General features: G+C 41.5%; 5 protein-coding genes across 7 annotated transcripts in view; 2 read left to right on the top strand and 3 right to left on the bottom strand.

Moving 5' to 3' along the window:
* The window catches only part of HIRA (histone cell cycle regulator), a 32,094-nt gene extending 31,719 nt beyond the window's left edge, over positions 1 to 375 (bottom strand). For both annotated transcript variants that reach the window (XM_088532325.1, XM_088532326.1), the window contains exon 1: positions 284 to 375. In XM_088532325.1, the coding sequence (XP_088388451.1) occupies positions 284 to 320 (37 nt within the window). In that variant the 5' untranslated portion in view covers positions 321 to 375. The remainder of the gene's footprint in view (positions 1 to 283) is intronic.
* A 597-nt stretch (positions 376 to 972) lies between these two features.
* On the top strand, positions 973 to 2,973 carry MRPL40 (mitochondrial ribosomal protein L40). The gene is made up of 4 exons (XM_088532215.1): positions 973 to 1,099; positions 1,507 to 1,590; positions 2,375 to 2,530; positions 2,644 to 2,973. The coding sequence occupies exons 1-4, from the start codon at positions 1,044 to 1,046 to the stop codon at positions 2,951 to 2,953; spliced, it is 606 nt and encodes a 201-aa protein (XP_088388341.1). The 5' UTR covers positions 973 to 1,043; the 3' UTR covers positions 2,954 to 2,973.
* Positions 2,974 to 3,572: 599 nt separating this feature from the next.
* On the bottom strand, positions 3,573 to 5,067 carry CUNH22orf39 (chromosome unknown C22orf39 homolog). The gene is made up of 4 exons (XM_088532214.1): positions 4,964 to 5,067; positions 4,722 to 4,889; positions 4,120 to 4,267; positions 3,573 to 3,922 (listed from the first exon to the last, which is right to left on the bottom strand). The coding sequence occupies exons 1-3, from the start codon at positions 4,985 to 4,987 to the stop codon at positions 4,142 to 4,144; spliced, it is 318 nt and encodes a 105-aa protein (XP_088388340.1). The 5' UTR covers positions 4,988 to 5,067; the 3' UTR covers positions 3,573 to 3,922; positions 4,120 to 4,141.
* Positions 5,068 to 5,510: 443 nt separating this feature from the next.
* UFD1 (ubiquitin recognition factor in ER associated degradation 1) lies at positions 5,511 to 12,488 on the bottom strand. Of its 2 annotated transcripts, none has more exons than XM_010218743.2 (11): positions 12,340 to 12,488; positions 11,615 to 11,647; positions 10,646 to 10,767; positions 10,154 to 10,284; positions 9,683 to 9,755; positions 8,881 to 8,949; positions 8,286 to 8,351; positions 8,045 to 8,092; positions 7,508 to 7,596; positions 6,656 to 6,737; positions 5,511 to 5,915 (listed from the first exon to the last, which is right to left on the bottom strand). In XM_010218743.2, the coding sequence occupies exons 1-11, from the start codon at positions 12,458 to 12,460 to the stop codon at positions 5,841 to 5,843; spliced, it is 909 nt and encodes a 302-aa protein (XP_010217045.1). In that variant the 5' UTR covers positions 12,461 to 12,488; the 3' UTR covers positions 5,511 to 5,840. The 2 variants fall into 2 exon arrangements, with proteins under 2 accessions (XP_010217045.1, XP_010217050.1); XM_010218748.2 differs by having other exon boundaries at positions 12,366 to 12,488.
* A 990-nt stretch (positions 12,489 to 13,478) lies between these two features.
* Positions 13,479 to 25,404, top strand: CDC45 (cell division cycle 45). The gene is made up of 19 exons (XM_088532320.1): positions 13,479 to 13,529; positions 14,525 to 14,584; positions 14,924 to 15,016; positions 15,395 to 15,532; positions 16,179 to 16,322; positions 16,874 to 16,929; positions 17,504 to 17,552; positions 18,309 to 18,370; positions 18,760 to 18,810; positions 19,207 to 19,326; positions 19,562 to 19,693; positions 20,135 to 20,233; positions 20,389 to 20,550; positions 20,721 to 20,859; positions 21,198 to 21,285; positions 22,378 to 22,495; positions 23,229 to 23,305; positions 23,951 to 24,017; positions 25,112 to 25,404. Exons 1-18 carry the CDS (start codon positions 13,479 to 13,481, stop codon positions 24,013 to 24,015), a joined length of 1,704 nt encoding a protein of 567 aa, XP_088388446.1. The 3' UTR covers positions 24,016 to 24,017; positions 25,112 to 25,404.
* Positions 25,405 to 26,621: the final 1,217 nt, after the last annotated feature.

The following is a 26,621-nucleotide window of genomic DNA, read 5'->3' as shown; positions in this document are numbered from 1 at the left end:
CGCGCCCGGCGCCTCCCTCCGCGGCGGGACGTTTCGTTTCCCGGAGGCCCGGGCCGGGCCGGCTCCCCCGCGGAGCCGCCGCTCCAAAACTTGTTGCGGCCGCAGCTCGGGCCGTCCCGGCGCGACCCCGCGGCGCCGCCCGTGCCCTGCCCGCGGCCCCGGCGGCGCCGCGCGGGGCAGCGCCACAAAGGCCGCGGGCGGCCGCCCCCACGTGCGCCCCCCGCGGGCCCGGCCCGGCGCGGCCGCCGCGCACCTGCCCCGCGGCACCTGCCGCCGCCCTCACCATTGTGGTTGACCCACGTCGGCTTCAGCAGCTTCATCGTGGCCCGCACGGGGCCGCCGCCGGCCGCGGCCCCCGGGACCCCAGGGCGGCTCCGCCCGGGCCGCCTGCGGCGCCGCTCCGCGCGGCCGAGCTCAGCGGCCGCCGGCCACCATGGGCTGCTGCTGCTCCCGCTGCCGCCGCCGGTGCTGCTGCTGCCGCCGCCGCCGCCGCGCTCCGCTGCGCCCGCCCCCTCCGCCGGCCGGGGCCGCCTCAGCGCCGCTCCATGTCCCGGCGCCGCCCGAGCCACAGCCGCGGCCGCCGCCGCCCGGCCGCATCCCCCGCTCGGCTCCCCGGCAACGCCGGAACTCGGCGCCTGGCAACCGCCTAACCGGCCCGGCGGGAAACAGCCGCCCCCGAGCCCCAGCGTTCCCCCGGCCTGGGCCGCGCGGGGGGCGAGATCCCGCGAGGCGCCGCGCCCCGCCCCCATGGCGGCGGCGGGCGGGGCGGGGCGGGGCGCGGCGGCGGCGGCGCCCCCTGCCGGGCGGCGGCGGCAGCGCGGGGGGCGCCTGGGCGCGCGCGGGGGATTGTCCCAGCCCGGGCCGCGCGCGGCGGGAGGGGCCCCGCGGCCCCCGGGACGCATCGGCCGCCCGAGGAGCGCGCGGGCGGAGCGGGGCGGGGGGCGCCCGCCGCGCAGGGGACGGACCTCGGCGCCGGAACCTTTGCGAGGCGGAACGCGAGTGGCGGGAGCACTGGGGAGCGCTCGGCGGCGCACCGCACCGCCATGGCGGCCGCCATGCTGGCGGCGGCGGGTCGGGGGCTCTGCGGGGCCCGGTGCAGGTAGGGGCGGCCGGGGCCGGGGCCGGGGCCGGGGCGGGGGTCGGGGTCGGGGCGGGGGCGGGGGCCGGGGCGGGGGTGGGGGCCGGGGTCGGGGTCGGTGTCGGGGCCAGGGCCGGGGCCGGTGCCTCGCAGGTGGGAGACGGCGTCGCTGGAAGCCGAGGTTGTTCCTTGGGCCCGTCGGGATCCACCGCGTTGGACGGCCCAGAGCGGGGCTCCAGTCACCTGCGGGGGAGGTTGTTCATCTCGCGGTGCCCTGGGCTGCAGTCGTGGCTGAAGTAGCCAAGGATGATTCAAAACTCGTTGTTCTCTGTGACTTTAATGAGCATTTTGTGCAGTTTCCCAAATGGATGGGAAATCGAGTACTTCGTGTTTCTTCCTAATAGTTTATGTTTCTTTTATTTCTTCAGTTCGTGGCTGCCCCAGGCAGTTCAGTCTCGAGGGAGCCACTGGCAGACGTCGCTGCTGGCGTTTAATGCGTCGCTCCCCATGAGGTGACTGCAGCTTCCGTCCAGCTACGGGGACTTACAGCAACATGGGTTTCTCCAAGTCCAAATTACTTTTTTAATGTACATGTTTGCAGTGGGACATTATATATAAAAGCAGCTACAGCTGTTGGGCTCTTGCTAACCCATAAAATCATGGCTTGAACTGTTGCACTTAAGTTGTGTTTACTTGCTTCCTCAGCCACATAATGTGGTTGGAGATGTTCAGATTTAGGCTGTGCTGCATAAGTCTACTTTGAGCGGCAGTTGAAATGGAAAAACTAGCTGAACTGAAAATACTTTAGTACAAAAGTTCCCACCTGTAAAGCAGAAATGCTGTCCTGCAGGAATACTGTGAGGATTAGCTTTTGTGGTGGGGTCGTATGTTCTCTTGCATATACTGTGTGGATAAGGACGACAGATGGGTAATGTCTGCACCCTGAATTTGGCTTCAAGTATGGAAATTTTAAAAACCTGTATAAAATCATTGTGTTTCAATGTTAGATAATGTGAGTCTTTGAAGATATACCTGTTTCAGCTCTGTTGCACTCTGAGCTATTTGGAAACAAGTTCCATGTCAATTTTAGTGGAACTTCCTAAATCTCATAAAACACATGACATTGTGCTGGAAGTTATATTATTTTATTAAATAGTTGAAATTTCAATAGGGACCAAATTGGGCAATAGAAAGGGACCATGGTCTCTAGAAAAGTGAAGCTGAAGTGCAATTTGCTGGTACTGAGTTCAGTGAGAACATTCCTTGTTTCATTTGTGTGATGATTTCCCTTGCTAGAGCACAACCCAAAAAGAAGAAGAAAGTAGATGTAAAGAGAGAGCAAGCACAGAAGGAGCGCATGAAGAAGAAGATAAGAAAGTTGGAAAAAGCTGCCCAAGAAATGATTCCAATTGAAGATTTTGTGACACCACCTAAATACTTGGAAAGCAACAGGTAACTAAGGCTGTCTTTCGCTATGAGCTTTTTTGTTGTTGTTCTGTTTTTTTGGTCATTTGCTCTTCAGGGTTCAAGAAAATTCTCTATTACAATGTTTTATTCCTTATCAGAGTGCGAAGTCTTCCACCTCTGTCTTCTGAGGAGACTGAAAGAAGGGTTCTGCTTATGAAAAAGTGGTCTCTGTACAAGCAGAAACAAGACGAGGCAGAGAAGAAAGCAATTCAAACTCTCGTTGCATCTCAGCAAGCAGCATTAAAGGAGCTGCGCCTTGAATCTGAAGAGTTGTATCAAGCGGCAATAAAACGAGATGAAGGACTTTTTCCCTTTGAGAGGGAAGGACCTAATTACACCCCTCCACTTCCTGATTACGATCCTCCCGAAGGAAAATGCATTGATATCACCAAGGTGTATACACACTAACACGGGAAGGATTTATTGTTCATTGGATATGAAACACTCAGCCGGGTGAAGAAGAAAAGAGAATGAATGATTCCTGTTGCAGTTTAAAACCTTGTAGGTGTGTGACTGTATTAAAAAAACAAATGTCCAGCATTGTGAAATGTTTTTCTTTAAAACCAGCTACCTTTAGGTAATAAAGCATCTGACAAAATTGTTCCACTGTATTCCATGCCATACCACAACAAGGCAAGGAAGCAGTATGTTACTCAGTATCTTCTCTGTTGGCTTATTACTGTCATGCCTGCATATGTTTCTGAGCAGTATTATTTTGTTCTGCACAAACTAGAGCATTTAAGACTTCTATGCTATGAAAAAGAGAGGCACAGTGATTACCTTAGAGTCTGCATTAGAAGAGAGGTAGTAGCTGTTTTTCCTGCCTTTCTTTTATTCAAACTTAGCTAAGTATCTATGTATATAATGGATGCAAAATGGATGGGAAACATTCTGTGATAGCGCCAGAAATAAGGGACTTTATTTTGTTGCTTTGTATTGCAGTAAGTTTAGCATGTACTTGGCGTGTAAGTAATATTATAGAAAGTTTCTATTTTTAACAGTATTTGCTTAAAATGAAAGTGACCTCTTTTCAATCATTTAAGCTTTTATTTTTGTAGTAACTCTGAATATTGCCACAGACATTTAAAAAGACCAAGCACCGCTGTCCAAGGGCAGTTTAATGCCATCACATGAGACTCCCTGAAGTACGACAACAGTGAAGCCGTGTGATGCCTTCGAAATGCCGGTGGTTAGGATTGTCCTGCACTGGCAAGGAGGAATCCTGGCTCTTGTTTTCTCCAGTGCAGCCCTTGAGTGCTGCCGTGCTCCAGCATGTGTAACACCAGCACGTCAGGGAGTCACTGCTGAGGAAGGGCAGTTGGATCACACATGCTTTTGAGATCTGTTTGCTTGCATCTCAAGTGCTGAGAAGAGTTTCTGAAGTGTGAGACAGCAGGAAGAAATCAGAAGTAAATTACACATTGAATTCATCCTTTAGAAACACTGACTGTTTAAATAAACTTCCAATAGTACTTGAATTAACTGGTGGACAACTATACAGGGCAGAGCTAGAGTGGTATCATAGAGAGAAAACCAAAGCAGCATTTTTCCTGTGTTGTGCATTGTCTACTGACCGACCCTGGCAGAATAGTCTTGCTACTCTGGTTTGTTGTGGTCGAGGGGGAGGTACCAGTCTGGTGGGGGGCTCTTCCTGAGTGTCCACACTGGAGCATATTTCTGTTTTTCCATCACTCGAGATCTTTCACTCTTGCACAAAGCTTCCTGAAACACAGAAAGAAACAGCATCCAGAAAAACACTGGATGTTCACCCAGGCTCCTTCCCAAATTGACTGAAATAAAACCAGGCGTGGAAACCTACCATGCTAAACCAAGCCACAAAGCCCCAGTGCCAGCAGACAGGCTTTTAATTACATTTTGCTTTCCATTCCCCCAGTTACAAGGAAAGCCACAGTGCTCCCCTGGCCCAGAGCTTGCCCTGGCTGCCTAAAAGGCAGGCGCTGCTCGTCTCCGCACCGGGTTTGTTCTGCGGTGATGAAGGGTTAGTGCAGAGCTGCCCCGTGCGTTTGCGCGGATGCTTCCAGGGGCAAACGGGAGGGCGGGAAACGCCGGGACGGAGGCGGGAAACGGGCCGTACGGCCCGTTTCCCGCCTCCGTCCCGGCGTTTCCCGCCTCGCGCCCAACGGTCCCCGCGCTCCCCGCAGGCCGGGGGCGGTACCTTGGCGGCGGCGCCCCCGCCGCTCTCCCAGGCGCGGCAGGCTGCGTAGTCCTCCCGCCACTGCGCGCACTGCGGCCGCTCCCCGTGCGCGTAGTAGTGGTGGAAGGCGTGGCGCAGCCCGCGGCACCGCTTCCACTCGGCCCAGTAGTCCTCGCACGGGCGCGGCGGCTGCGGGCAGAGACGCGGGGCGCTCAGCGCGGGCCCGGCCCCGTCGCTGCCCTCCCGGTGCCGCGGCCGCTCACCCGCCACGCCTCGCTGCCCGCCATGCCGCCCGCCGCGCAGCCCGCCAATCGCCGCGCCGCTTGCGGAGGGTCCGGCCTCGCCTCGCCAATGGGGAGCGCCGAGACAAAGCGCAACGCTTTGCGCCGCAGAGCCAATGGCAGCGCGCGGAGGAAATCGTGACGTAGGGTGGCGTGTCCATGACGCAAGCTGCATGTCCGTGACGTAAGGAGTGCGCTGGCGGCGCGGCCATAGAGCGCGCAGGGACGGGGCGCGGCAGCGCGTGGAGCAGAGGAGCTTTGTTCTACTGTGCCCTGCACACAACGGCCTGGCCCCCTCAGGCTCGTACAGTCCCCAGGCCATGGAAACGCCACGGTGTTAATTAACCCTGAACACCAACGCAGCAGGGAGCGGCGTGACCCACAGCGCCTGGTGCTCAGTGCAGATCCCCCTGTGCCAAGGCCTGCCGGCACTCACCCCCCTTAATCTTCCTTTGCACCACACCAACAAGGTGATCGGAAACTGTGGCACAATTACACAGAGAAAATCAAACACAAAGCGACACAAGGCCATTGTCACACGGGTTTTATAGGGTAGGATGTAGTCTATGGACTGGACCTTTAGTAAGGCAGAATTCACTGGTTTTGCTTCCCACGTTAACATGAGAGAAACTCTACCTCTTTCCAAAACATACAAAAAAACACTGCTTCGAACACTGCTTCCTACAACTTAATTCCCAGCTGAAAGTTAAGACAGTCTTAAGCTCCATTTTTAAACAAGAAAACAAAATCAGTAAAGTGCTCCTGCATTGCAAAATGTTCTCTCAACTGCAAAAATTAAGGTCCAATATGCTGCAATTGTTATTTTATTTTCCTCCTAACTGACTGAAGGTTCCACAACTTATGGTTTTCTTCCCTTTTTGCGCAGGGACTGACCTTCTCCCGAAAAGGCAATAAACCGGCTTCCAGATTCATCCTGAATAAAGAAAGGAGAGAAGGTTGTTATTTGTTTCTCTTTGCTCACTGCTTGTGTGATACAAGCTGAATAACCACCAGAAAGAGCACCCTGTCAGGGCTGCTACAGACTGCCAATGTTCCACATCCATATCTGCATAGCAACCACTCTTCCTTCAACAAAGTGTGAGTGTTTCAATGACCTTTCACCAGCTTAATGTAAGCAAGCACTGGTTAATCTCCCACCAGCAAGGACATCAGAGCTTGCTTTCATCTGTATGAAACTAATAGCAATTTTTAACAGCAGTTTTTGGTGAAAAGTCTGGCACAGAGAGAGCAACCACAAACTCAGATATGGTTCCACTGGCCTTCAGCAAGAAGCAATTATTGCCAAAGAAGGGGATTTTTTTTTGTCAACTCCAGATTACCTCTCTGGGTTGCATGACGAGTAAAGTCATCACCAGCCATCAGCTGGTGAGGCCAGACTACATTAAACTCCATGAGGCAGCATAACTACAGTAATGAACAAAATAATGCAGTGCAAATATGGGGACATACAACTGGGAGAGAACTTGTTCACTTTTTCCCTGGCTGTATCTTCTCAATTGCTCTGCTCTCAGATATACAACATCATCAAATAAGAAAAGAGAGCTATTCCAAACAGGTCTGCTGGAATTGACAAGCAATGCAGACTGCTTTGCAGACAGATGTCTCATCTGTCACATATTCTGTGTAAGATTACCAAGATCAAACTTCATGTACCTCTTCAACTTTCTTCACTAACGGACGTGAGTTTCTAATGAATGTGATTCTACCAATCTTGAAGTCATAATTGGGTATTCCTCTGAAAAAGAAGCATTAAAACAGTACAGTGAAGAAATTTTATACAATGAAACATCCATCAGAAAACAACAAGACCCATTCTATGTCTTTCAATAACATGCAGACACCCTCTGCAAAATTTTCACTACCAAATAATCCTAAATTACTGCATTATTTTCTGAAGATAGGCAAGCACGGCATGAAAGAAATAATCAGATACTGAAGTTGATGCGAAGCTTCGCTGTGGGCATGTTCCCATACTGTCTGCAGCTTTCGTGGGGCCAAGGACACCTTTTCTGGAAGGGTTCAAGTTTTATCGAGACAAATACAAATTGAAGCAAAAGCAACACAGGAACCACATCCCCCCACCACTTCCAGAAGATCATTCTATTAAGTCTGAATCTAAAGGCTTGCTTCTAAGGGGGGAAAAAAAAAAATAAATCACATGGCCTGTCTCTGGCTGTCTGCCAACTCAAAGTATCTTACTGTAGGCCAAACTTCACTTTAGAAAATTGTCTGTTCTCTGCCTCCCTGAAAGCAGCCCATCACCCCCTGCTGCTTCTGTCTTCTTGCCTTCTACACAGCAAGAGCTAATGGAGTTTTGGCAGTGTTTATTAATTTGAAATCTGCACTTTAAGGAGTCAGAGAAGATCATAGTCTAGAAAATTAGATTATGTACTTTTATATGCAAATACCTGAGGGAATTAGCTATTTCTTTTCTTCCTGCAGTATAAAACAGTGCACTTACACCCTCATCCTTCACTTGCTGAAAACTGAATGATACAGACATACCTTCGAATGTCTCCTGGTTTAATTGGAGATGGACTAGGCTCAACACCTTTCTTCTTGCCATCCAATCTGTTCCCAGAACCAGAGAATGCCTACACATGTACAAGACATAATTATGTCTCAGAATTACAAATATGATGAGTTTTAAATTAACCATATCTTGTTAAAGCACACTGCACAGGAGTATTATATTCCCTTAAAAAAAAAGTAATTATTTGACTCAGTATGATTATTTTTAGTACATATAATAAGCTGATGATCCCTAGGTGTAGGAGACATTTCAGTCTCCTGTTTGAACACTGGCCTTTTGAGGTCATATGGTTACAGGCCACGAGAACCACAAAGCACCAACAAAGGTGACCTACTTTCTGAAAAGCAGGTTGTAGGAGTTCCAGCTGCGGGAATTCCTACGTGAAAAACATATCTACCAGTTAACAAAGGACACCTCTAAGAAGAGGTACTGGTATTATGTAGTAGTATGGATTTCGCTTTCCCTCACGATTTACAACATTCAGAAAACAGCAGAAATACAGGACTTACACGAAATCCTAAGTCACTCACATATCCACTGTGGTCTGCTTCAACATCCTGTGAAAAAAAAAAGTTTCTTCAGCATGTGCATGTTGTGATATGAAAACATTTCCATATATTTCTGACCAAAAAAAAAAAAAGGCAGGAAGTTTATTTAACTGTTTAAGTGGATTGTTCTGAGCAGCCAACTCCTATAACCAAGGCAGATCACTGGTGAAAATGCATTTTGAAAAACAGAATTTTCACTTACTGTGGTCTCTTCATGTTGTGCATTTCTTTCTGGCTCTTTGTACCCCAAGGGAGCATCAAAATCCACCTATTTACACAGGAAAATAACTGTGATTGATATTTTTAAGTATAAACTTTATACATCTGTTCCTCAGATCGCCACAAACCATTGTTCCATTTTAAACTAGAAAGAATTGTGGTTTAATAAACATTTGTATTCAAAAAAAAAAAAGACTAAGCTTCGCCCCAGAGATGAGTCTCTGCATATACTTGAAACGGATCGGGAGAACAGGAGCCCACATACAGTTGGAGACTGAAAGTCAAGACAAGGCCATAAAATGAGACTCTTCATACAAGACAGTATGTTGAATGTAGATTCATACTAGGTTCTAGACACTGCAGTCACCTGAAGATGTAGGATGTTAAGTGCAGCACAATACCACAGGTGTGGTTACAGAGGTACAGTGGAACTCTTGTATGACTCACCTTCCCCACCTCATCTGATTTTACCTGTCCCACAGCATGAGAGGTGCTTGGTATTCAGTGCTATCAATGGACAACCTTCTCCTTTTAGGGGTTCTCAATAAAGCAGACTTTCCACAACAGCCTCAACTTACATTCATATCACATTCTATGATGGACACAGCCTTATCTGGTTTGGTTTCCATTACCCGAAGCTCATAGATCTGAAACAGTAATGAATAATTTAAGATTGTGCACAAGGGAGCACTATTCAAGTAACAGAAAAGCATTGCTAAACCCTTCCCTTCAGAAAACTCGAAGTAAATCGAAACATATGCTCCTTAGATTGGGGACTGGACACCACAGGGATATGAGGACAAGAGTAGTAACCCAGACATAAGATTGCTATATCCCAGAGCTATCTACTTCTTGCTTTCAACTTGTGTTTTTGAAAGCAAATTGTAGTTTCAGGATAATTTCTGTCCCACAATTTATAAGAACTTCAAAAGCATCATATTAAGTTTTCTCTAATGAGAAAGAACAGTCTAAATAGCAGTTCGGAGAAGGATTTAATTGACCCTGTTTTTCAATACAAAACTGATTGTGAAATCTACCACCCAGGATTTACATGGCAGCAATATTACACAACTCTGTGTTAATTATTTTTGCAGCAACATCTCAAAACTGTGCGTAGTCCTAATTGATCGAATGTGCACATGGGCTGCCAAAAACTTAATCCATTAATATTCATCTATAAAGTGTATTCACAAGACATAGTCAAAGTACTTAAGTGGCTGCAATACACTGAAATGCAGGGATTTTGTTTTGTTGTTGTGCGTTTTTTTTGTTTTTTTTGTTTTTTTGTTTTTTTTTTTTTTTTTTTTTTACACAGAGCAAAACTTCCTCAGATTGATGACATGCAAGTTAAACCTGCACAGGTGATGTTGCATACCACACCTTTTCATTGTAGTTGATGGCAATAACATCTCCAGTAGTTAGACAAGCAAAGTTTCTCAATGCGTTTTCTAATCTTTGGAGGATGTTAAGATGAAACACATTTGTATTGAATATTACATCAAAGCTTTGAAATTACTAACTTAAAGAACTCTGGTCTTTACCAGAGTGGTTTAAAAGTCATGAGAGCCTTGCACAGCCTTTCTGTAATTATTAAAGAGTACAACATCCTGTGTAGATATTCTATGGGACACTCAAACTCACTGGACTTTAAGGCAAGCTGCAGGTTTTCTCACGTCAGGATACACTTCGAGCAACAAAAGCCCTCCCTCCTTTTTGTCTTCAGAAAGAACAGTGGTAGTTACCCGCTACTGCAAAGGCATGAGCAACACCTGAAAAGCTGACCCTGCTCCATCATCCCAGTTTTGGGGGAAAACCTTTGTTCCCTGCTCCATAGTTGATTAGGAAGGATACACAGCTTTGGGATTGGTGATATCAAGAAAATCTGGACTCTGTGGCTGAAATTTTGAGTAAGTAGCAACTTGAAGATTAACACTCTCCACTTGTACCAGACCTCCTTCTTCCAGCAGCAAGTTCTGCATCATCTGCAAAAATAAAGACAAAGATGCAAACCAGTATCAACACATCAGAATTTTTTATTATTATTATTATTTCCTTGAATATACTTATACGCATTGGGGTCATTGGGGTCACCCTACCCAAAATCTATCAGTTTATTTCTGTTTTAATTTCAGGAAGACGACAGTCAGAGACATCTTAAAAAGCAGTCTGCTTTACATAATTAAGAGTCATACAGAGGGAAACTTAAGCTGTAACTGAAAGCAATTACAGGAACATGACTAGTGAGGACGTGTATTTCAGCACCCCACTTGCCTCTTCATATTAAACTAGCAACTCATTAATCCTGCCCCTCTGGTTCTGACAGTTCAGCATGAGACAACTCACCCAGTGTGGAAGGTAACATATGCCCTCATCAGCCACAAATTCCAGCACTCCACAGTGCGTCATTCGGTCTGAATTTTTATTGGTCAGCTTAAACAACATTGGGTAGGTAATATTAAGTCGGCCTGGTGAGGAAGAATAAAGAAGCTTTTATTTGTTATAAAGCCACTAACACATTTACAAAACTTTTAGAGATTGAACGTCACAAAGAGAATGGCACGGAGTATAGGAGAAGATCCCCCCACCAACCATTGCTCCAACTCCCCAAAAACACAAACCCAGCAGAGAAAGCAGCACCATTGCCCTCAGAGCTTTAAATGCCTTCCTTGCACTTCTCCTGCTAAGAGATAAGCAGGCAGAGTGCAAAACAGGAAAAAATTTTGCTTTTTCTTTTCTTTTTTTTTTTTTTAAGCAAAAAGAAAAAAAGAAAGAAAAATCTATTGTTATGCCCTGGGACTCTTATCAGGTAGCTACAAAAGAATTCTAACATCCTTTGCCTATTTTTAAAATAATCCTGAATTAATCTATTTACTAAAGAATTTGTCATAATGACAAAACTCAGAAGAAAAATATCCCACTTAAAGAGGAAACAATCACCATTTAAAACATTAATTCAATTCTTTCCCCCATTTCAAATGTTTTTTTTTCTTACAAAAGTGTCCAAGTAGGCTGAGATTAATGATTTACTAGATTAACTGTAATCATTACATTGTGTATGTTATTAACAGTTATTAAGTATTGATTCATGCATCCAGTAGCTTGACACTTCAGATGACTGTACTTAAAGAGAGGCAGAATATTTTAACTCAGAGAAACAAAACACTCTCCTAAATATATCCTCTGAACAATTTAGTCTTATGCAGTCTATTTAAGACAAATTTTAGGATATATTTTTTTTAAAAAAAAGGATATTTGCATACGTATATGTTTACATTTCTACTATTTTTATTCCAAAATAACATTTGCACTTACTGAGTTGATCCAAAGCAGATGGTGGCATAATTACTGTAGAAATTAATAAGAGAGTTAAAGCAAGATTATGCAAAGTATGACTATACAGAGAGATTATTTTTTCTGTAAAGTCTAACTTGAGCTAATTTCTGAGCAAGAGATGCCAGTAGAATCAGCCATGACAAATACACCTCCTAGCACATGAATTTTAGGTTTTAATCAGAAATTAGATAAAACTAAATTTTACAATACCTAGTACTAAAAGAAATGTTTCGCCAAAGTACTTTTATTTGTTTGGGCTTACATGTCCCCTTCAACTGATGTCAAGTCAAAAGAACACAGCACTGGCCTGAGAGATGGGATTCTGAAAGGGAACATGGACAGTCTGTTTTCTTTCTTCAAGTCAACTTATAACAAGTTGAGGTTAAAAAAAAAATACAGTTCTTAGTCAGAAATTTCTATAACTCATAACAGTGACAAGATTTTAAAAGGGCTTTTTTCTAATGATAAAGATCCAGGACTCAATCCTTACTGTATTTTTAATTAGACAGTAATGCAATATAAAAGAAAAATCCTTCTCTTCCTTCTTACAGCCTCTCAGTGCTGCTCTGGCTCAAACCCCACACCAACAGCATGTCTCCGTGCTGTCCAACAATGTCTATGGTCTTGGCCAAAAGCAGTATTACTCGATATTATTCACAAATAACCTTCAACAGTTTATTAATCAAAATAAAACAAGCACATACTCTTCCCGCCTTTCTCCACATCTGACCTGTCATTAGGTCCGGCAAGCATGGATACCGAGAAGCAACGGTACTGAGTCGAGAAGCGGTTCTGGAAAACCCGCGGGATGGGGTGGTCAAACATATTAAACGAGAACTAAGCAAGGGAAAAAAGACAAGAGCAGACAAGAAGGTATTAACGTCACTTCTGCAGTGTGCTGAAATAAAGTTCTACAGCCCTCCCCGGGCTTTCTCAAGAAACTGCCTCCCCCCGGTTTCTTGAACGCCGTCCAGCTGAAAACACGTTCGCGAGCCCCGCGTTCGCCTCCCCGCTGGCCCCTGCCTCGCACAGCGCGCACGGGGCTCGCGGGGGTTTGTGCGTCACGAACCGCGCGGGGAAGAACCCGCCGCGCGGCCCGGCCGGGGACGCTGTGCAGGGGGCAGAGCCGGTGCCACCCGGCTGCACCCGGGCTGCGGGGAGCGGCGGGAGCCGTGACAGCCGCCCCCTCGCTTGGGGCCCGCGGAAGCAGGATCGGCTGCGCAGGTGGGACTCGGGCCCGGCGGGCGCCCCAGAGGGTGCCGAGCGGGGTCTTGTCCCGGCCTCCCGGCCTCCCGTCCCCGCGCGGCCCAGCGCGGCCCCACGGGCCCGTCCATGACGCGGCATCGCCCCCCGGCCGCCGCGGGCCTCACCATGGCGGCGGCGCTGCGGCTCCCGCCGGCCCCCGCTGCCGCCCGCGCCCTGCCCCGCCCACCGCGATCCCAGCATGCCGCGCGCCGCGATGGCGGCTACGGGAGGCTTTTTGGCCGCGCGGCCCTCCCGTAGGCAGTGCCAGCCGGGCACGCTAGGGGGAGCGTTGTCAGCGCTGCTTAAGGGCAAAATAATCGCTCTGCCCTCACCAAAGATGGTGGAATGGCAGGCATAACATGCGGCGCGATTCCGGCTGCGTTGATTGGCCAGCCGCGCGCGCTGTGACTCCATTTTCCCAATCTGATTGGCGAAGGCACCGGACAGGTCGGTCAATTAATCTAATCCGAGTTGCGGAGGAAGCTTTTCCATTGGCCGGTGGGCGGAGCGGGGAAGGCCAATGAGGCGGGGCGGTGGTTTGGCGCCCGCTTTGAGCGGCGGTACGTGCCGCGCCCCGTTCGCCGCCGCTGCCGCCGCCATGTTCCTCTCCGACTGCCGCCGCGACTTCTACGACGTGATCGTGAGCCAGGTGCGGGCCGAGGCCGTGCGGCCCGGCCTCCCCACGGGCGCCCCCTTTCCCTCAGGAAGCCCCCCAGGGCCCTCTCAGCGCGGTCTCCCCGCTCTCGCGGAGGGGTCCGTAGGTCCCCGCGGATCCCTGGGCCGCCGTGGGGGACGGTTGTGTGGAGCCCTGAGCGCCTTCGTGGCGGAGAAATCCGCGGCAGAGCTGCAGCCCCGCCTAGGCCTCCCCTGGTGTTTAGGCAAAACCTGCCTTTTGTACTTATCGGGCCTTAAAAATCTCAGTTTTAACCAAGGCACCCCTGAAACTATTTCTTTTTATCCCTTTAATTATTGTCATATTGGCCCGCATATTGTGTTTTGCTCAGTGTCTCCTTTGAGGCTTTTCTTCCAAACTTTGGATTGCTGTTGGTCGAGTGCTCTTGTTTTTTTTCCTCCTGCTCTCTGATCAGCTTTATTCAGAGCAGGTCTGTGTAGAGAAGTAGTAAAGCTTTTGTTTGACCACAGGCTTTTTTGGGGGCAGTCTTTAAGTATTTCCACCTGTGAAACTCTGTAAGTAGTGTGTGTATATGTATATACTATATGGCATGTGATACATACTGTATAGTAAATGATATATGAGTGTGTCAATGTGTTTCCCCCAAATTCTCCAGCTGTGGGCAAGGTCTCAAAAAAGCAGCTGGTGTTTGGGATGTGACTTCAGCGTTGTGTTATCAATAAGGTTTGCTTCCCTGTAAGACGGAGCTGTAAACATTGTTCCAATATCTGCAGTGATCCAGAGGAAGTTATTTTATTTGCAGTGCCCCTTCCAAAGCAGTTACATTTTATGCTTATAAGATTTTTTTGGCCAAATTCTCTCTTTTCTGTCTTTCCTTGCATTTTTGCATAAGACCTGAAATCTTGCATAAGGAAACTAGTGTGTTTAGGAACAACTGAAAGTGGTGTATGTAGCAGTGTGTTAGAATTGTCACCTGCACCAATATATTAAAGCTGTTGTTATTTTTGCAGCGTGTTCTTCTTCTTGTTGCCTCAGATGTTGATGCGTTATGTGCTTGTAAAATACTCCAAGTAAGTGTTTGTTCACTACTGTTGTAGGCCACTTGTGAAAGAAATGATGTTCTTGGATCCTTTTGTTATGTCTGAACTGGGGAAAGAGGAAATGAGTGGGAACCTTTAAAATAATTTTATAGATTGCAGCATTTGCTCTGTGAGTCATGGCACTGAGTATTAACGCTTGTATAACTTTTATTTATAAAGTTCATGTAGACTTGGCATGTGGGATGTCTTCCAGGTAAAGATCTCTATTAAATAGGATTATAGGATAGTATAGTATTGTAATAGAGCGTGTATAGCATTGTAGTAGAACACATCCACCTGCTACCTTAACATCTCTTTGTTCCTTTTCAGGCTTTGTTTCAATGTGATCATGTACAGTATACACTAGTCCCAGTGTCTGGATGGCAAGAACTTGAAACTGCCTTTCTTGAGCATAAAGATCAGGTAAAAATCATACTGAAAACTGTCTACGTGAGGCATACTGTGATGCATAAATGCACTTGCTCCTTTTGAACTCCCATTTAAACTAATGCTGGTATTAGTTACCTCAAAACAGTCAACTAATTTAAATTTGCCAATAGCAAAGATGGTACTATTGGATGCCCAACATCCTGGAATTGGGTTAATTTGCATGAAATCTGAAATCTTTTTTTTTTTCTTTTTTCACCTCCTGTAAGACATCTAATGTTGGGAAGCAAATACAAATTTTGAGTGGCAAGTGCTTTGGAGGTTTTGTAAGGTGTTTTCAGTCTTCCATGTTCCTGCTAATTTTACTTTCCCTTCCTTCCCTTCTCCCCCCTTTTCTTTTTGCACTCTCTGCAGTTCAAGTATTTTGTTCTTATTAATTGTGGTGCCAATGTTGACCTGCTGGAGATCTTGCAGCCTGAAGATGATGTGCTTTTTTTTGTATGTGACAGCCACAGACCTATCAATGTAGTGAATGTTTACAATGAGACACAGGTAAACTAAGCTTTTTAAAAAAACATGGGTAATGAATCTGTAAAATGTTCAATGATGGTAAATGGCATATTTTTTTTTGTCTTGCAAAGCTGCTTAAAAGTCCGACAGTTTATAGGGAAGTAGTATGAATGATGCTTGCAGTAGAAATGTATTTAATGATTTAAATATATATATATATATTCTGTAATAAACTGTTAGCAATTGTTGTAGTATAGTATAGGTTTACTGTCACAGTGAAAAATTATCACAAGTCAAACAAGATTATTTCCTCCATAATGTAACATTTATTATCTCTCAACATCTAGCAATGTTTAGAATTTAAGCTATTCAATAGGAATTATGTCAACATGCATTTAACAAGCATGGAAAATGATAATTCTTTCACTAACGCTATACTTGGAATCTTCCTGCTGCAAAAGAGTAAGTTCTTACTCTTACTCTGTCATAAATAATTATGATCCTTATAAATAATTATGATTCCTATAATAAAGAATTGTATTTGTGTTGTCTTAAGAACATGTCACAGCCAAAATAATTAAAAATAAATAATAACTAAAAGGGTCTGAGGTGGTCCACAGTTAAAACTTGAAATGCCTTTTCATTACTAACCAAGCTAATTTATTTTAAATATGCTTTTTCTTGTTAGATTAAGCTGTTAGTTAAACAAGATGATGATCTTGATGTTCCTGCTTATGACGATATCTTCAGAGATGAAGAGGATGAAGAAGAAGACTCTGAGAATGAAAGTGATGGGTCAGAACCTTCAGAGAAGCGTAGACGATTTGAGGAGGTGTGTCTCTTGTTTCTGCAGTTTTGTTGTGAGAAGGAGAATAAATGAATATATACTCATACTTTGTGCCAAGATAAATAACAATGCTTGGATTTTAAAATGGATGTTCCATTAGATCACAAACTTAAGTGTAAGATAACAAATTAACAAAGTTATGACCAGTGTTTAGTAGTTTCACATGCAGAAAATATTTATTTGCACTTCTCAAGAATATTTTCTTCCTTAAAATTTTATTGTGTGTATATATATCTGTATATACTGTCTCTTTTTATAATCAGTGAATTGAAGATATTATTTCTGCTTTTGTTCTCTGGGTTTTTCAACCTAGTGAAGACCTTCATTTACATAACTCCCCTCCCTCCTTCCCTCTCTCCCCTCTCCTTTTTCTATTTTCTCGTTTAAATTATTGCTTGAGGATAGAAGCTCACAAATAATTCAGTATATTTTGGCCATATTTTTAGGAATGCACTAGCAAAAGTGTATTGTGTTGAGATACATGACGATAATACATGCCTTTTTTTTTTTTTTGTATTATCTAAATCAATTTGCAGGATATAATAGAGAGAACAATGAGAAGACGACAGAAGCGAGAATGGGAGGCACGCAGGTGTGTTTACATATTTTGTGTGTGTTGCAGATATCTCTTTGAGGGAAATCTTGTGGAAAATAAAAACATGGTATGCTGTTCAAATAGCAATGTGCTTTAGTTCTAAGTTTCTTAAAAAAAGTAGAAGGAGAGATTGTTTGAATACCTACTGTAAATATCTTCTAAATGGGGCTTAGTTGTAAATACTTATAAATTTGAGTAGCAGTATTTGCAATGCTTGACCGTTAAGCAGATGTGGTGTTATTGTCTTGTTTGTTTTAGGGTAAAGTTCTTGTGTTTTCTTCCTTTGCAATACCGTATTGTCAATGGGTATGAGCAGGAATGGATCAGATGAGGAAATGGTCTTTGAGGAATCGAAGATTTTATGTTTTGTATCCGTATTTCAGTATAGCTTTCACATTGTTACTAAAATCCGATTCCCTTGCAGAAATAAACTTTCTAGCCCAAGTTTACTTTTTTTTTCTTGTTGTTAATAGGAAATTAAACCGAGAAGCAGGAAATAAAACTTTATATTTTGAATTAGAAACACTGATCAGCTCACCACTTTAGTCAAATGTGTTTCTTTTCCTTTTAGACGAGAAATTCTTTTTGATTACGAGCAATATGAATATCATGGCACCTCAGTAAGTATGAACTCATTTGCTATTAAAAAAACTAGATACCAAAGTAGAGGTAATTGGGTAATAGCCAATGTTTTAATTATCTTACAGTACTATGCATTATTACTATCCTCTGTGATAAGCTATGTTTAAAACATATCAATTACTTTGATTTAAATACATTTAATATATTCTGTTCATGTACATCTGGTTTTAACTCTGGAGAATTCTGTATGTTGTAAAATCAGTACTTGCAGATTGGGGGGCAGCAGTCAACTACCTGACAGTGGGTAAAATAATGTGTTCAATGGCAAATAGATAAACCATAACTATTAATACTTTTGTTGTTTGGTAATCTTTAATGCTGATATAGGGGAAAAAATGGTGTTAGTGTCTGCTTTAGTTGTTGATAAAGTACTTTGATTATACATGAGATACTTTCCCAAGAATTCTTTAAGGTACTGGAAACTTTTTTTTGTCTTTCTCTGTTTTCAAGCTGTGTACATATTTCAAACATAATGCTTAGGGAATGCCAAGCTGCTCCTTCTTTTATTTGGCTTTCTAATTATTTTTATACTTTGAATGCTGCTTTGCATATAAAACTGAAGCTGTGTAGAATACTGTTCTCTATGTAGTATCTTAGAAAGCAGACCATTGGCAGATTGACAGACTTAAGTGTGATTTCTGAAGCTTAGCATTCTAGCACTTGGCAAAATGAAATGTTTTCTATTTGTTTTATGATGTGAAACTGTTTACTCTTTCTTCTTTTCCCTCCTATAGTCTGCAATGGTGATGTTTGATCTGGCATGGATAATGTCTAAAGACTTGAATGATATGTTGTGGTATGTGTCTGTGATTGTTATTCCTAGAAACGAGAAGCTTAATTCCATAGTAAAAAATGACAACATTTCCCAAAATTATTTGATTTCAATTTGACCTTCTAGTTTGTCTGTGTGAATATACATCTTCCTACATATTAGAGTAAGATACATTCAAGTTTACATAATTAACTATAAAAAACCAATAGGTTGTGAGTGGAGAAAGGGAGAACTGTACTATATGTGTGTATCTGCTAGAGAGGGGACATTAGAATATATAACTTAGTTATTAAGCTCTCCTGTAATGCAGATTGTAAATTGTATTTCTGCCTTGTTCCTTTACGTATGTTACAGGATTAAGTTTAGCATTCTATGCTAGTGTATATTTAACTTTTTTCTTTACCTAATTTTAGGTGGGCTATTGTTGGCTTAACAGATCAATGGGTCCAGGATAAAATCACTCAGTAAGAATTTTTTTCTTTTCTCTTTTTTAGGAGTAACTAATACTAATAGAAATCAGGAAATGAGCTAGATAATCCATTGTTTATTAATTACCTTATATTGTCATTTAGTTTCTTAATAAATGTAATTTCATACATTACAAAAGCTGCATTTGAAATATTTGTCAGAAACACTGTATTTCCTCTTTCACTATTTAGTTTTTTTAAATTAACTTTATTTTTCTGCAAAAATATATATATAAAAAATCTGATTTTGTAAGAAATCATGTTTAATTGTATTTTGTTAAAATATCCCTTTGATATAGTATTATCAAAGGAAAAATCTGTACATTCTGTACACTTGGGCTTGTTCCCCCTTCATGGGAAGAAATGGAAGTGATGAAGTTGTTTTTGTTTAAGGATGAAGTATGTGACTGATATTGGAATACTACAGCGTCACGTATCTCGCCATAATCACCGCAATGAGGATGAAGAAAACTCCCTGTCGATTGACTGCATGCGAATAGCATTTGAGTACGAGTATCCTTCCCTGTAACTTCAGACCAGCTTGACCTTGCAGCATTAGATGAGTCAGTGTTGTTTGTGTTGTGTTATGTGCCCCTACAGCTTCCAACTACATCATTCTGGAGTATAGAAATGGAGTGTGTAAGGGCAATTAAGACTTACCTAGTAGATAATGAGTTTTGTTCCCATTTGTAACATCAAAGAATATCTGTATTTATAATTATTTTCTGTAATTCCTATTAACGTTCAGCCTGCGTCTGGCACTTTACCAGCACTGGTCTCTGTATGAAAGTCTCTGTAATACTTCTTATACCTCTGCTTGCCTCAAACTTTGGTCTGTGCAAGGGCAGAAGAGGCTCCAGGAGTTTTTGGCTGACATGGGGTGAGTTATATATATTTAAAAAAAAAAAAAACTGTTCTCAATTAAAGAATCATTTTGTCATCAAATTATGGAAAAATATTCAGAACACAGTAAAGACCTTTTAAGCGAACAAGCACTCAACTCATTTTTTTAGTATGATCATGGGAATTTGAGTAGGTTGTGGAATCTAAGTTGAGAAGCAGAACTTGTGGGTTACTGTATGAAGGAGTTACCTAAAGTTTATGCCTCTGTTGAATAGAAAAATAAGTAACCTGTTCCTTCTCTTTTCACATCCTCTTTTCAAAAATTAAAAAAAAAATACCCAAAAAAGCTTAGTCAGGTTTAACTTGCTAAATCATCTGACAATTGGAATGCAGTTTGAGAGGCAGGCAAAATATTTAAGTCCCTCTCAGCATATCCATCTGTGACCTTTTTTTTTTTTTTTTTTCCTTTTATTTTTAGTTTGCCTTTGAAGCAGGTGAAACAGAAGTTTAATTCCATGGACATTTCTTTAAAAGAAAATCTTCGTGAAATGATTGAGGAATCTGCCAATAAGTTTGGGTAAATTGATTTAGAAACAAATGTTTTATCTGAAAATATTAATTAAATTAAAAAAAATTGTGGATGAAGAGTCTGTTGTGTCTTGATTAATGTATTGGGGAAATGGGTAGTAAGTATTAATAATTTATCTTCACTGGTTTTATCTCATTTTGCAGAATGAAGGATTTAAGAGTTCAGACCTTCAGCATTCACTTTGGCTTTAAGAACAAGTTCTTAGCAAGTGATATAGTTTATGCAACAACTTCTCTCATGGAGAATATAGAGAAAGAGGGTCCTGAAACGGATAACTTTATTAAAGCTTTGGACAGTCTCTCCAGGTACTGAAAATATCCCTTCATTATTTTGCAATTTTATTTCCAGAATATGGATTGCATATATAAAATATAAACCACTGAAAGAATATAACCCTGTGAATAATGTTTAGAGATGTTTGACTGTGTGTGTGTGTAAAGGTCTATGTAAAATTCTTTCTTCTGTCCTTTGGTAGGAGTAACCTGGACAAACTGCATCAAGGGCTGGACTTAGCCAAAAAGCAGCTGCGGGCCATTCAGCAGACAGTCGCCAGCTGTATTTGTACCAACCTTGTAATTTCTCAAGGGCCTTTTCTGTATTGTTCTCTCATGGAGGTCAGAGTCCTAATTTTTGGCTTTCTTATATTTTACTAACTATTCCATAACACTGTTTACCTAGCTGATTGACTCCATCAGGAATTCAGAAAGATTTTTTTTTTTTTGTACTGTGTTCTCTGATGGGTCAATGTTGACACTTTGAATTTCTCGAAGGAAGAATCAGTTCTGTTAAAGGGAGAAGTTTGAGTCTGGTGAGATAAAATGTTCTAAAATTCTTTGTTGTAATGGTTCTTGTTAGTTTTCTGAGTGACACAAAATTTTTAATGTGCCTCCTTAAGAATAAACAAGTAAACAGAAGAATTAAATTGTAGCTGAAATAATTCTTCTTTTCTCAGGGCACACCTGATGTGAAACTGTTTTCCAAACCAGTGTCTCTGTGCCTGCTCAGTAAATACTTACTCAAGTCCTTTGTTTGTTCTGTAAGTAAACCAGAAATTCTTAACTAGTTAACTTTTGGGCTGTGTAGCTTTGATGGATACTTGGAATTGATTATTAAAAACAGTATATGAAGATCTTAATTTTTTACAGTTAAGTGGTTGGAAAGTGGTGAATATGGCTTTAGGGAAGATATCTGCCAGGGAAACTTCCAAGCACTAGAACGTTTTCATTACCTAGAGGCTAACAATCTAGAATCTTCATGTAATTTTGTAAGATTTGAGGAAACGTATCACAAAATAGGTATTCACAAGAGTTAACCTGACATAGAACATTGGAACATTGCAGGATTGGTTACTGTTATCTAAAGACTTATCTAGTTAAATAACAAAAACTCTAATCTTGACAAATGCAATTTAATTTCAGTTACATTATAACATATTAATAAATTAAGATCTTTTTTCACAGTGCACACTTGCACAAGAAACTTGTGGTCCATCCTCACTAGATACAGGTATCAGTCCTCATTTTGAAAGCTAGAGGGCAGTGTGAATGACCAGCCTGCCTTTAGGAGCAGAACAACGTTTTAAAATTTGCCACAAGACATCTACCTGAAGACTTTTTTAAAAACGTGATTTAATTCAATCCAAGAATACCAGTTATGAATATATTTTTAAAATGTTTTAGTAAACAAAAGGGAAGGTTGTTTAAGGTTACGTCTTACTGCGACAAGACAATATGACAGGGGAAAATGATGGGTAGGGAGGACTCTTGCTTTTGTGAGTTTTATCTGTTGTGTTTCATGGTAAAATGATTAGTCCAAGCCTGGTGCTAAGTCCATGTTAGTAGATACTCATGCATACTGACATTTCAAATTATTTTTCTCTTTATTTATAAATTATATCTTGCCTCTATCATTTCTGTGTTAAAATGGAATGGAAATTGGTGAGGAATTGAAATTTATTAAAGTGGCTTAATTCAAATTAAAAGGGAATTAAGAGATTATGTAAAGAAACTGCTTTCTGTTGGTCTCAAATATAGGTGTTTCCTTATGTAAATATTTGTAATACCAGGTTACATATTGACCCGAAACTAATTTGTTACTTGAGTTTCATCTGATGAATCCTTTCTGACTTCCAGACAAAAACAAGCGCTGTAAATTGCTGCCTCTGGTAATGGCTGCACCAATGGATGTTGAACAAGGAACTGTGATCATGGTGGGGATTCCTCCAGAGACAGAAAGCTCTGACAAAAAGAAGTAAGGGTGCTGTTTAAGTGTTCTTCCTACAGGTTATCTTTACGTTTTCCTGTCTAGGGAAGAAATAATCTTACCTGCGCCTACTTATTAGTAAATATGTTGACTTGAACTGTATCATTAAAAACATCTGTTTTCCATATGGTCTGCATGAGATACTTTGACAGATGGTTCTCAACTTCCTCTTCTTTATATTGCCCTCTCTCAACTCTCTCCCTCCCTCTTAAAAGAGGGATATAGTTCAATATGTGTTCTTAACTTCTTAAAGCCTGTAAGTTATGTTGAATATATGGCAGACAAAGTATCTGAAATGTATTTTCAGATCTCAGCAAGGATTCAAGTTTTGTAATCTTGTCCTAGAACAATGTATCTTTTTTTCTGCAATATTCATTATGATATTTGTCCTTTATAAAAGTAAAGTCAGGGACTGAAATCCTTACTTTTCTCAGAGTCTGCAATGTGTTTGATCACATTTTACCAGAAAAAAAATAAAAGGTAGTTATAGAAAAAGCATTGTAGAATTGAATGTTCAGTTCAATTTAAATTAGGAAGTATAACCTTATTTACTCTTGCATGAAGTTCTTTAGACAGGTGACCTGTATACAGTCAGAGCATGATGTATGTTGGGAAGGAAAAAATCTTCTCAGATTATATATTTGAAAAATATCTAATCTCTTGATTTAATGAACTATACCTTCTAGTATGTGCTTAAAGTGTGTTTTTGTTCATCCTGTAGCTTTTTTGGGAGAGCATTTGAGACAGCTGCAGAGAGTACCAATTCTAGGACATTACACAACCATTTTGACATGTCAAGTGAGTAATTCAATCTTTAGCATCACTTATTTCATACTCCAGGTAGTCCTTTAGGTGTCAGTGTTACACAGCCTCTATAAAGCATGACTGTGCGTGGTGTATGGATTTGAGTATGTTTTAGATGTGAACATCTAACATGAACATGTTCACATGAACATAAAAACATTGGCATAAAGATTTTGATGAGTGCATTTCAATTGAAATCTGTTATCCATGACACTTTGTAGATTTAGCAGCATCGATATTTGCCATATTTGAAATGCACTTGTTTTGGATGAGATGCATTCTTTATTCTCATTTGAAAGAAAGAGGTACCTGTGCACCCATATGAAGGCAGGAAAATCTTGTTGCTCAAAAGGAGACAGTTCAACTTTAGATGATTCTATTATGTGTGCATGTTGAGCATAAAAGGAAAAGTTCCTAGTTTAAAATGTAGTGAGCACTTAGAACTTGAGTTTGCTGAGATCTAAGAAACCTGCTGATCTAAGAAATCTTAGAAATTGTGTGAAATACACAATGCACTTCATATTTGATTCAAGTAAATAGTTTCTCTAATTCTTTACTGAAGTTAGTTAGGAATGTGAATGAGTATACCTGGAACTATTATATAATTTTATGTAACTTTTATATAATTTCATGTTTTAGTAATTGAGCTGAAAACAGAAGACCGGAGCAAATTTCTAGATGCCCTAATTTCTCTTCTCTCCTAATGGTAAGACAATGTAATTAATACAGCATTTGTAGAACATGATAAAAACATACAGGGAAGTCCAGCAAATGTGTTAATTGAAGGCAAAAGTTTCTTACAAAGAAAGAGATGATCTATATATGAATAGCATCTCTTTTTCCTGCTACTCCCTAAAAATATTAATTTATTGGCTTTCTTTGTCTCTTTTTAAACACTTTTGCTGATTTTTTTTTCTTTATTTCAACCATGAAAGAAGCAGCTGTTTGTCTTGTGGCAGAAATGGAAACAGTAGCTAATTGTAGCTGATGATTTGATTTATTTGTTCTTTTAATTATGATGATTTGTTAGAATTTGAATATTTCTTTTGCCATAGCAGTGTCTTTCTTGGCTTTGAAGTTAATGCAGAGTTTGCATTTTTATTCCCAGTGTAAATGCTATGTAGTCTGTTAAATGTGTAATTTTTTATCTGGTATAAAGACACAGCTGCAAAACAGGATTTAAAGTCGTATAAAGCTGTTCGAAAAGAATATGTTAATGTATACTGTATAACTGGTGGGTATGTAAATTGTTTCACCTGGCTTCAGACATTCACTGCTTCTCAGTGTGAAATATTGTAGCTGAGGGATTGTGTGTGCATATATTTTTCTGATCGGGGTGGGAGGAAGGGATAACTTGATTTCTTCCAGAGGAGAAGCCAGTCTAGCTAAACACTAAACTGTTTTGTAATATCTGTGCAGACAACCTGTAAGAGTGCTTGTCTGAAAGTATACAAGGTACTTTATCGTTCTTTTGTACTTAGATAAAAATTTGATTTTTCATATTCACATGTGAAGTTACCTCACAATAGTATCTCTATAGTGTAGATGTAAAAACGGAGAGTAAGCTGAAAGCTTTGACAGAGTCTGTGAACGTAGAGTCCTACCTAACTGACAAAATGACTTGCCTTCTTTCAATGATTATCAATTTCTTCTCTTCTATCTCAGAAGTTTGAGTCAGTAGGTCAATAGCTGTAGTTGTTTGCTTGAGCCTCTGTGCTTTTTGAGATGTCTGCATCAGTTTAATTCTGTACATTCTTGGCTACTGATTGTTTCAGCTTGTCTTCCACCCTTGTTATGCAGTGATGCTATTTGGTGCCTTGTGCTGGAAGCCTAGGATCAGATACCCTGAAAATATCCTGAATACTCTGAGGTTCTTGGCACTGCAGCTGTGATGGAGCATCTTGTTTTATTCTTGATTACTGCTACAGACTTGGGCTGTTGGCTTTGTCCCTTGGGAAGGCAAAAGGATTTTAACCTTAACACGCATGTACTGAACACTGCTACTTCTTATAGACTCCGTCCTCATAATAGCAAAGGGTGTTAACTGGGCTTGTTTACAAGCTGGATTGGTTTGTCAAACATGCTTTTCTAGCAGATGTGCTCTTGTGATGTCTAGATGTTGGATAACTAAAAAAAAGGTTTTGAAGAAGGTCCTATATTAAGTAATATTACCTTTCAAATGTTATTTTAAAAATACTATTGAATTCTATTTTTATTTTTAAGGTGCTTTTAGAAAAATTCTTGAAATTCTATAGTGTTGGAATTCTTTAAGCATTACTAGGTTGATCTTATAGTTTAATTGAAATAATTGTTTTATGAGGAAAGTTTTGAGATTTTTAGAACTTTTAAAATGTGGGTACTGAGTAGTTTCCAAATATAGAATGAAAAAGTCCTATAAATACTATGAAATGATTTGGCCATCTTAATAATATCTTCCAGTAGGGAGAATTCCATTGTCGGCAAAGTATCCTTAGTCAGATATTGTCATACTGTATTGTCATTAGTAGCTTCACTTTGGGAATAATTTTCCTAGAAACAATCTAAAATACTGTTATAATACTCTAGGCCACATGCAATTGTAAATATTGACATGCTAGATTGACTTTGTTACCTAGCGAGATTCATTTTGTTTTGTTTGTTTGGTCATATGAAATAGTACTGCTTGTTAGACTTACCCTGCTGTGCATTGGGTGGGCATGTATATATGTATATTTGGAATTCTTTTTCTTCTTTTGGTATTTGCTTGAATTCTGTATGACTTCAATATTTTTGTGTATCATAATGCATATGTAGAGGTTTTATACTGTTGTTGCTTCACTCTGTACAGATTTTTAATACAGATTAAGTTAATATCACTTGTGAATTAGATGTAGCCAACAGAAAATTCATTAAACTATATATTTTTATTCATTTTTTATGCTGTCATTTCATCTGAGAAATATAATTCTGGTATCACTGCAGTAGTCAAAATTTGTGGTTCTTAAATTAACATAAAATGCCATTTCGTTGTTTTTTCCATGTTTATTAGGTAACATTCACAATAGATAAGACTCACTTTTGCAAAAGTACTTTGAGTTTTGCTGTGTGCAGCATACAGTAACTTTATTGCATTTCTGAGTTCTGAGGTAGATATCCTTGCTTTAAACTTCTGGAAATGGAAACCCACAGGTTGACTTGCTTTTGGCTACAGTTACCAGTGTTCAGAGCTCTGATTGCAGTGCAGAAGCTGGGAGTCTACGTGCCACTTAAAATGCATTAATAAATATTTTGCCTTTCTCTTTCAGATGCAAACAGCTGAGCGTTCTAAGTG

This window comes from Tinamus guttatus, unplaced genomic scaffold, assembly GCF_059628265.1.
Source record: "Tinamus guttatus ecotype Peru unplaced genomic scaffold, ASM5962826v1 Tinamus_guttatus_pri_ptg000459l, whole genome shotgun sequence".
Taxonomy (NCBI): Eukaryota; Metazoa; Chordata; class Aves; order Tinamiformes; family Tinamidae; genus Tinamus; species Tinamus guttatus.
This window is presented reverse-complemented; position numbering and strand designations above follow the sequence as displayed.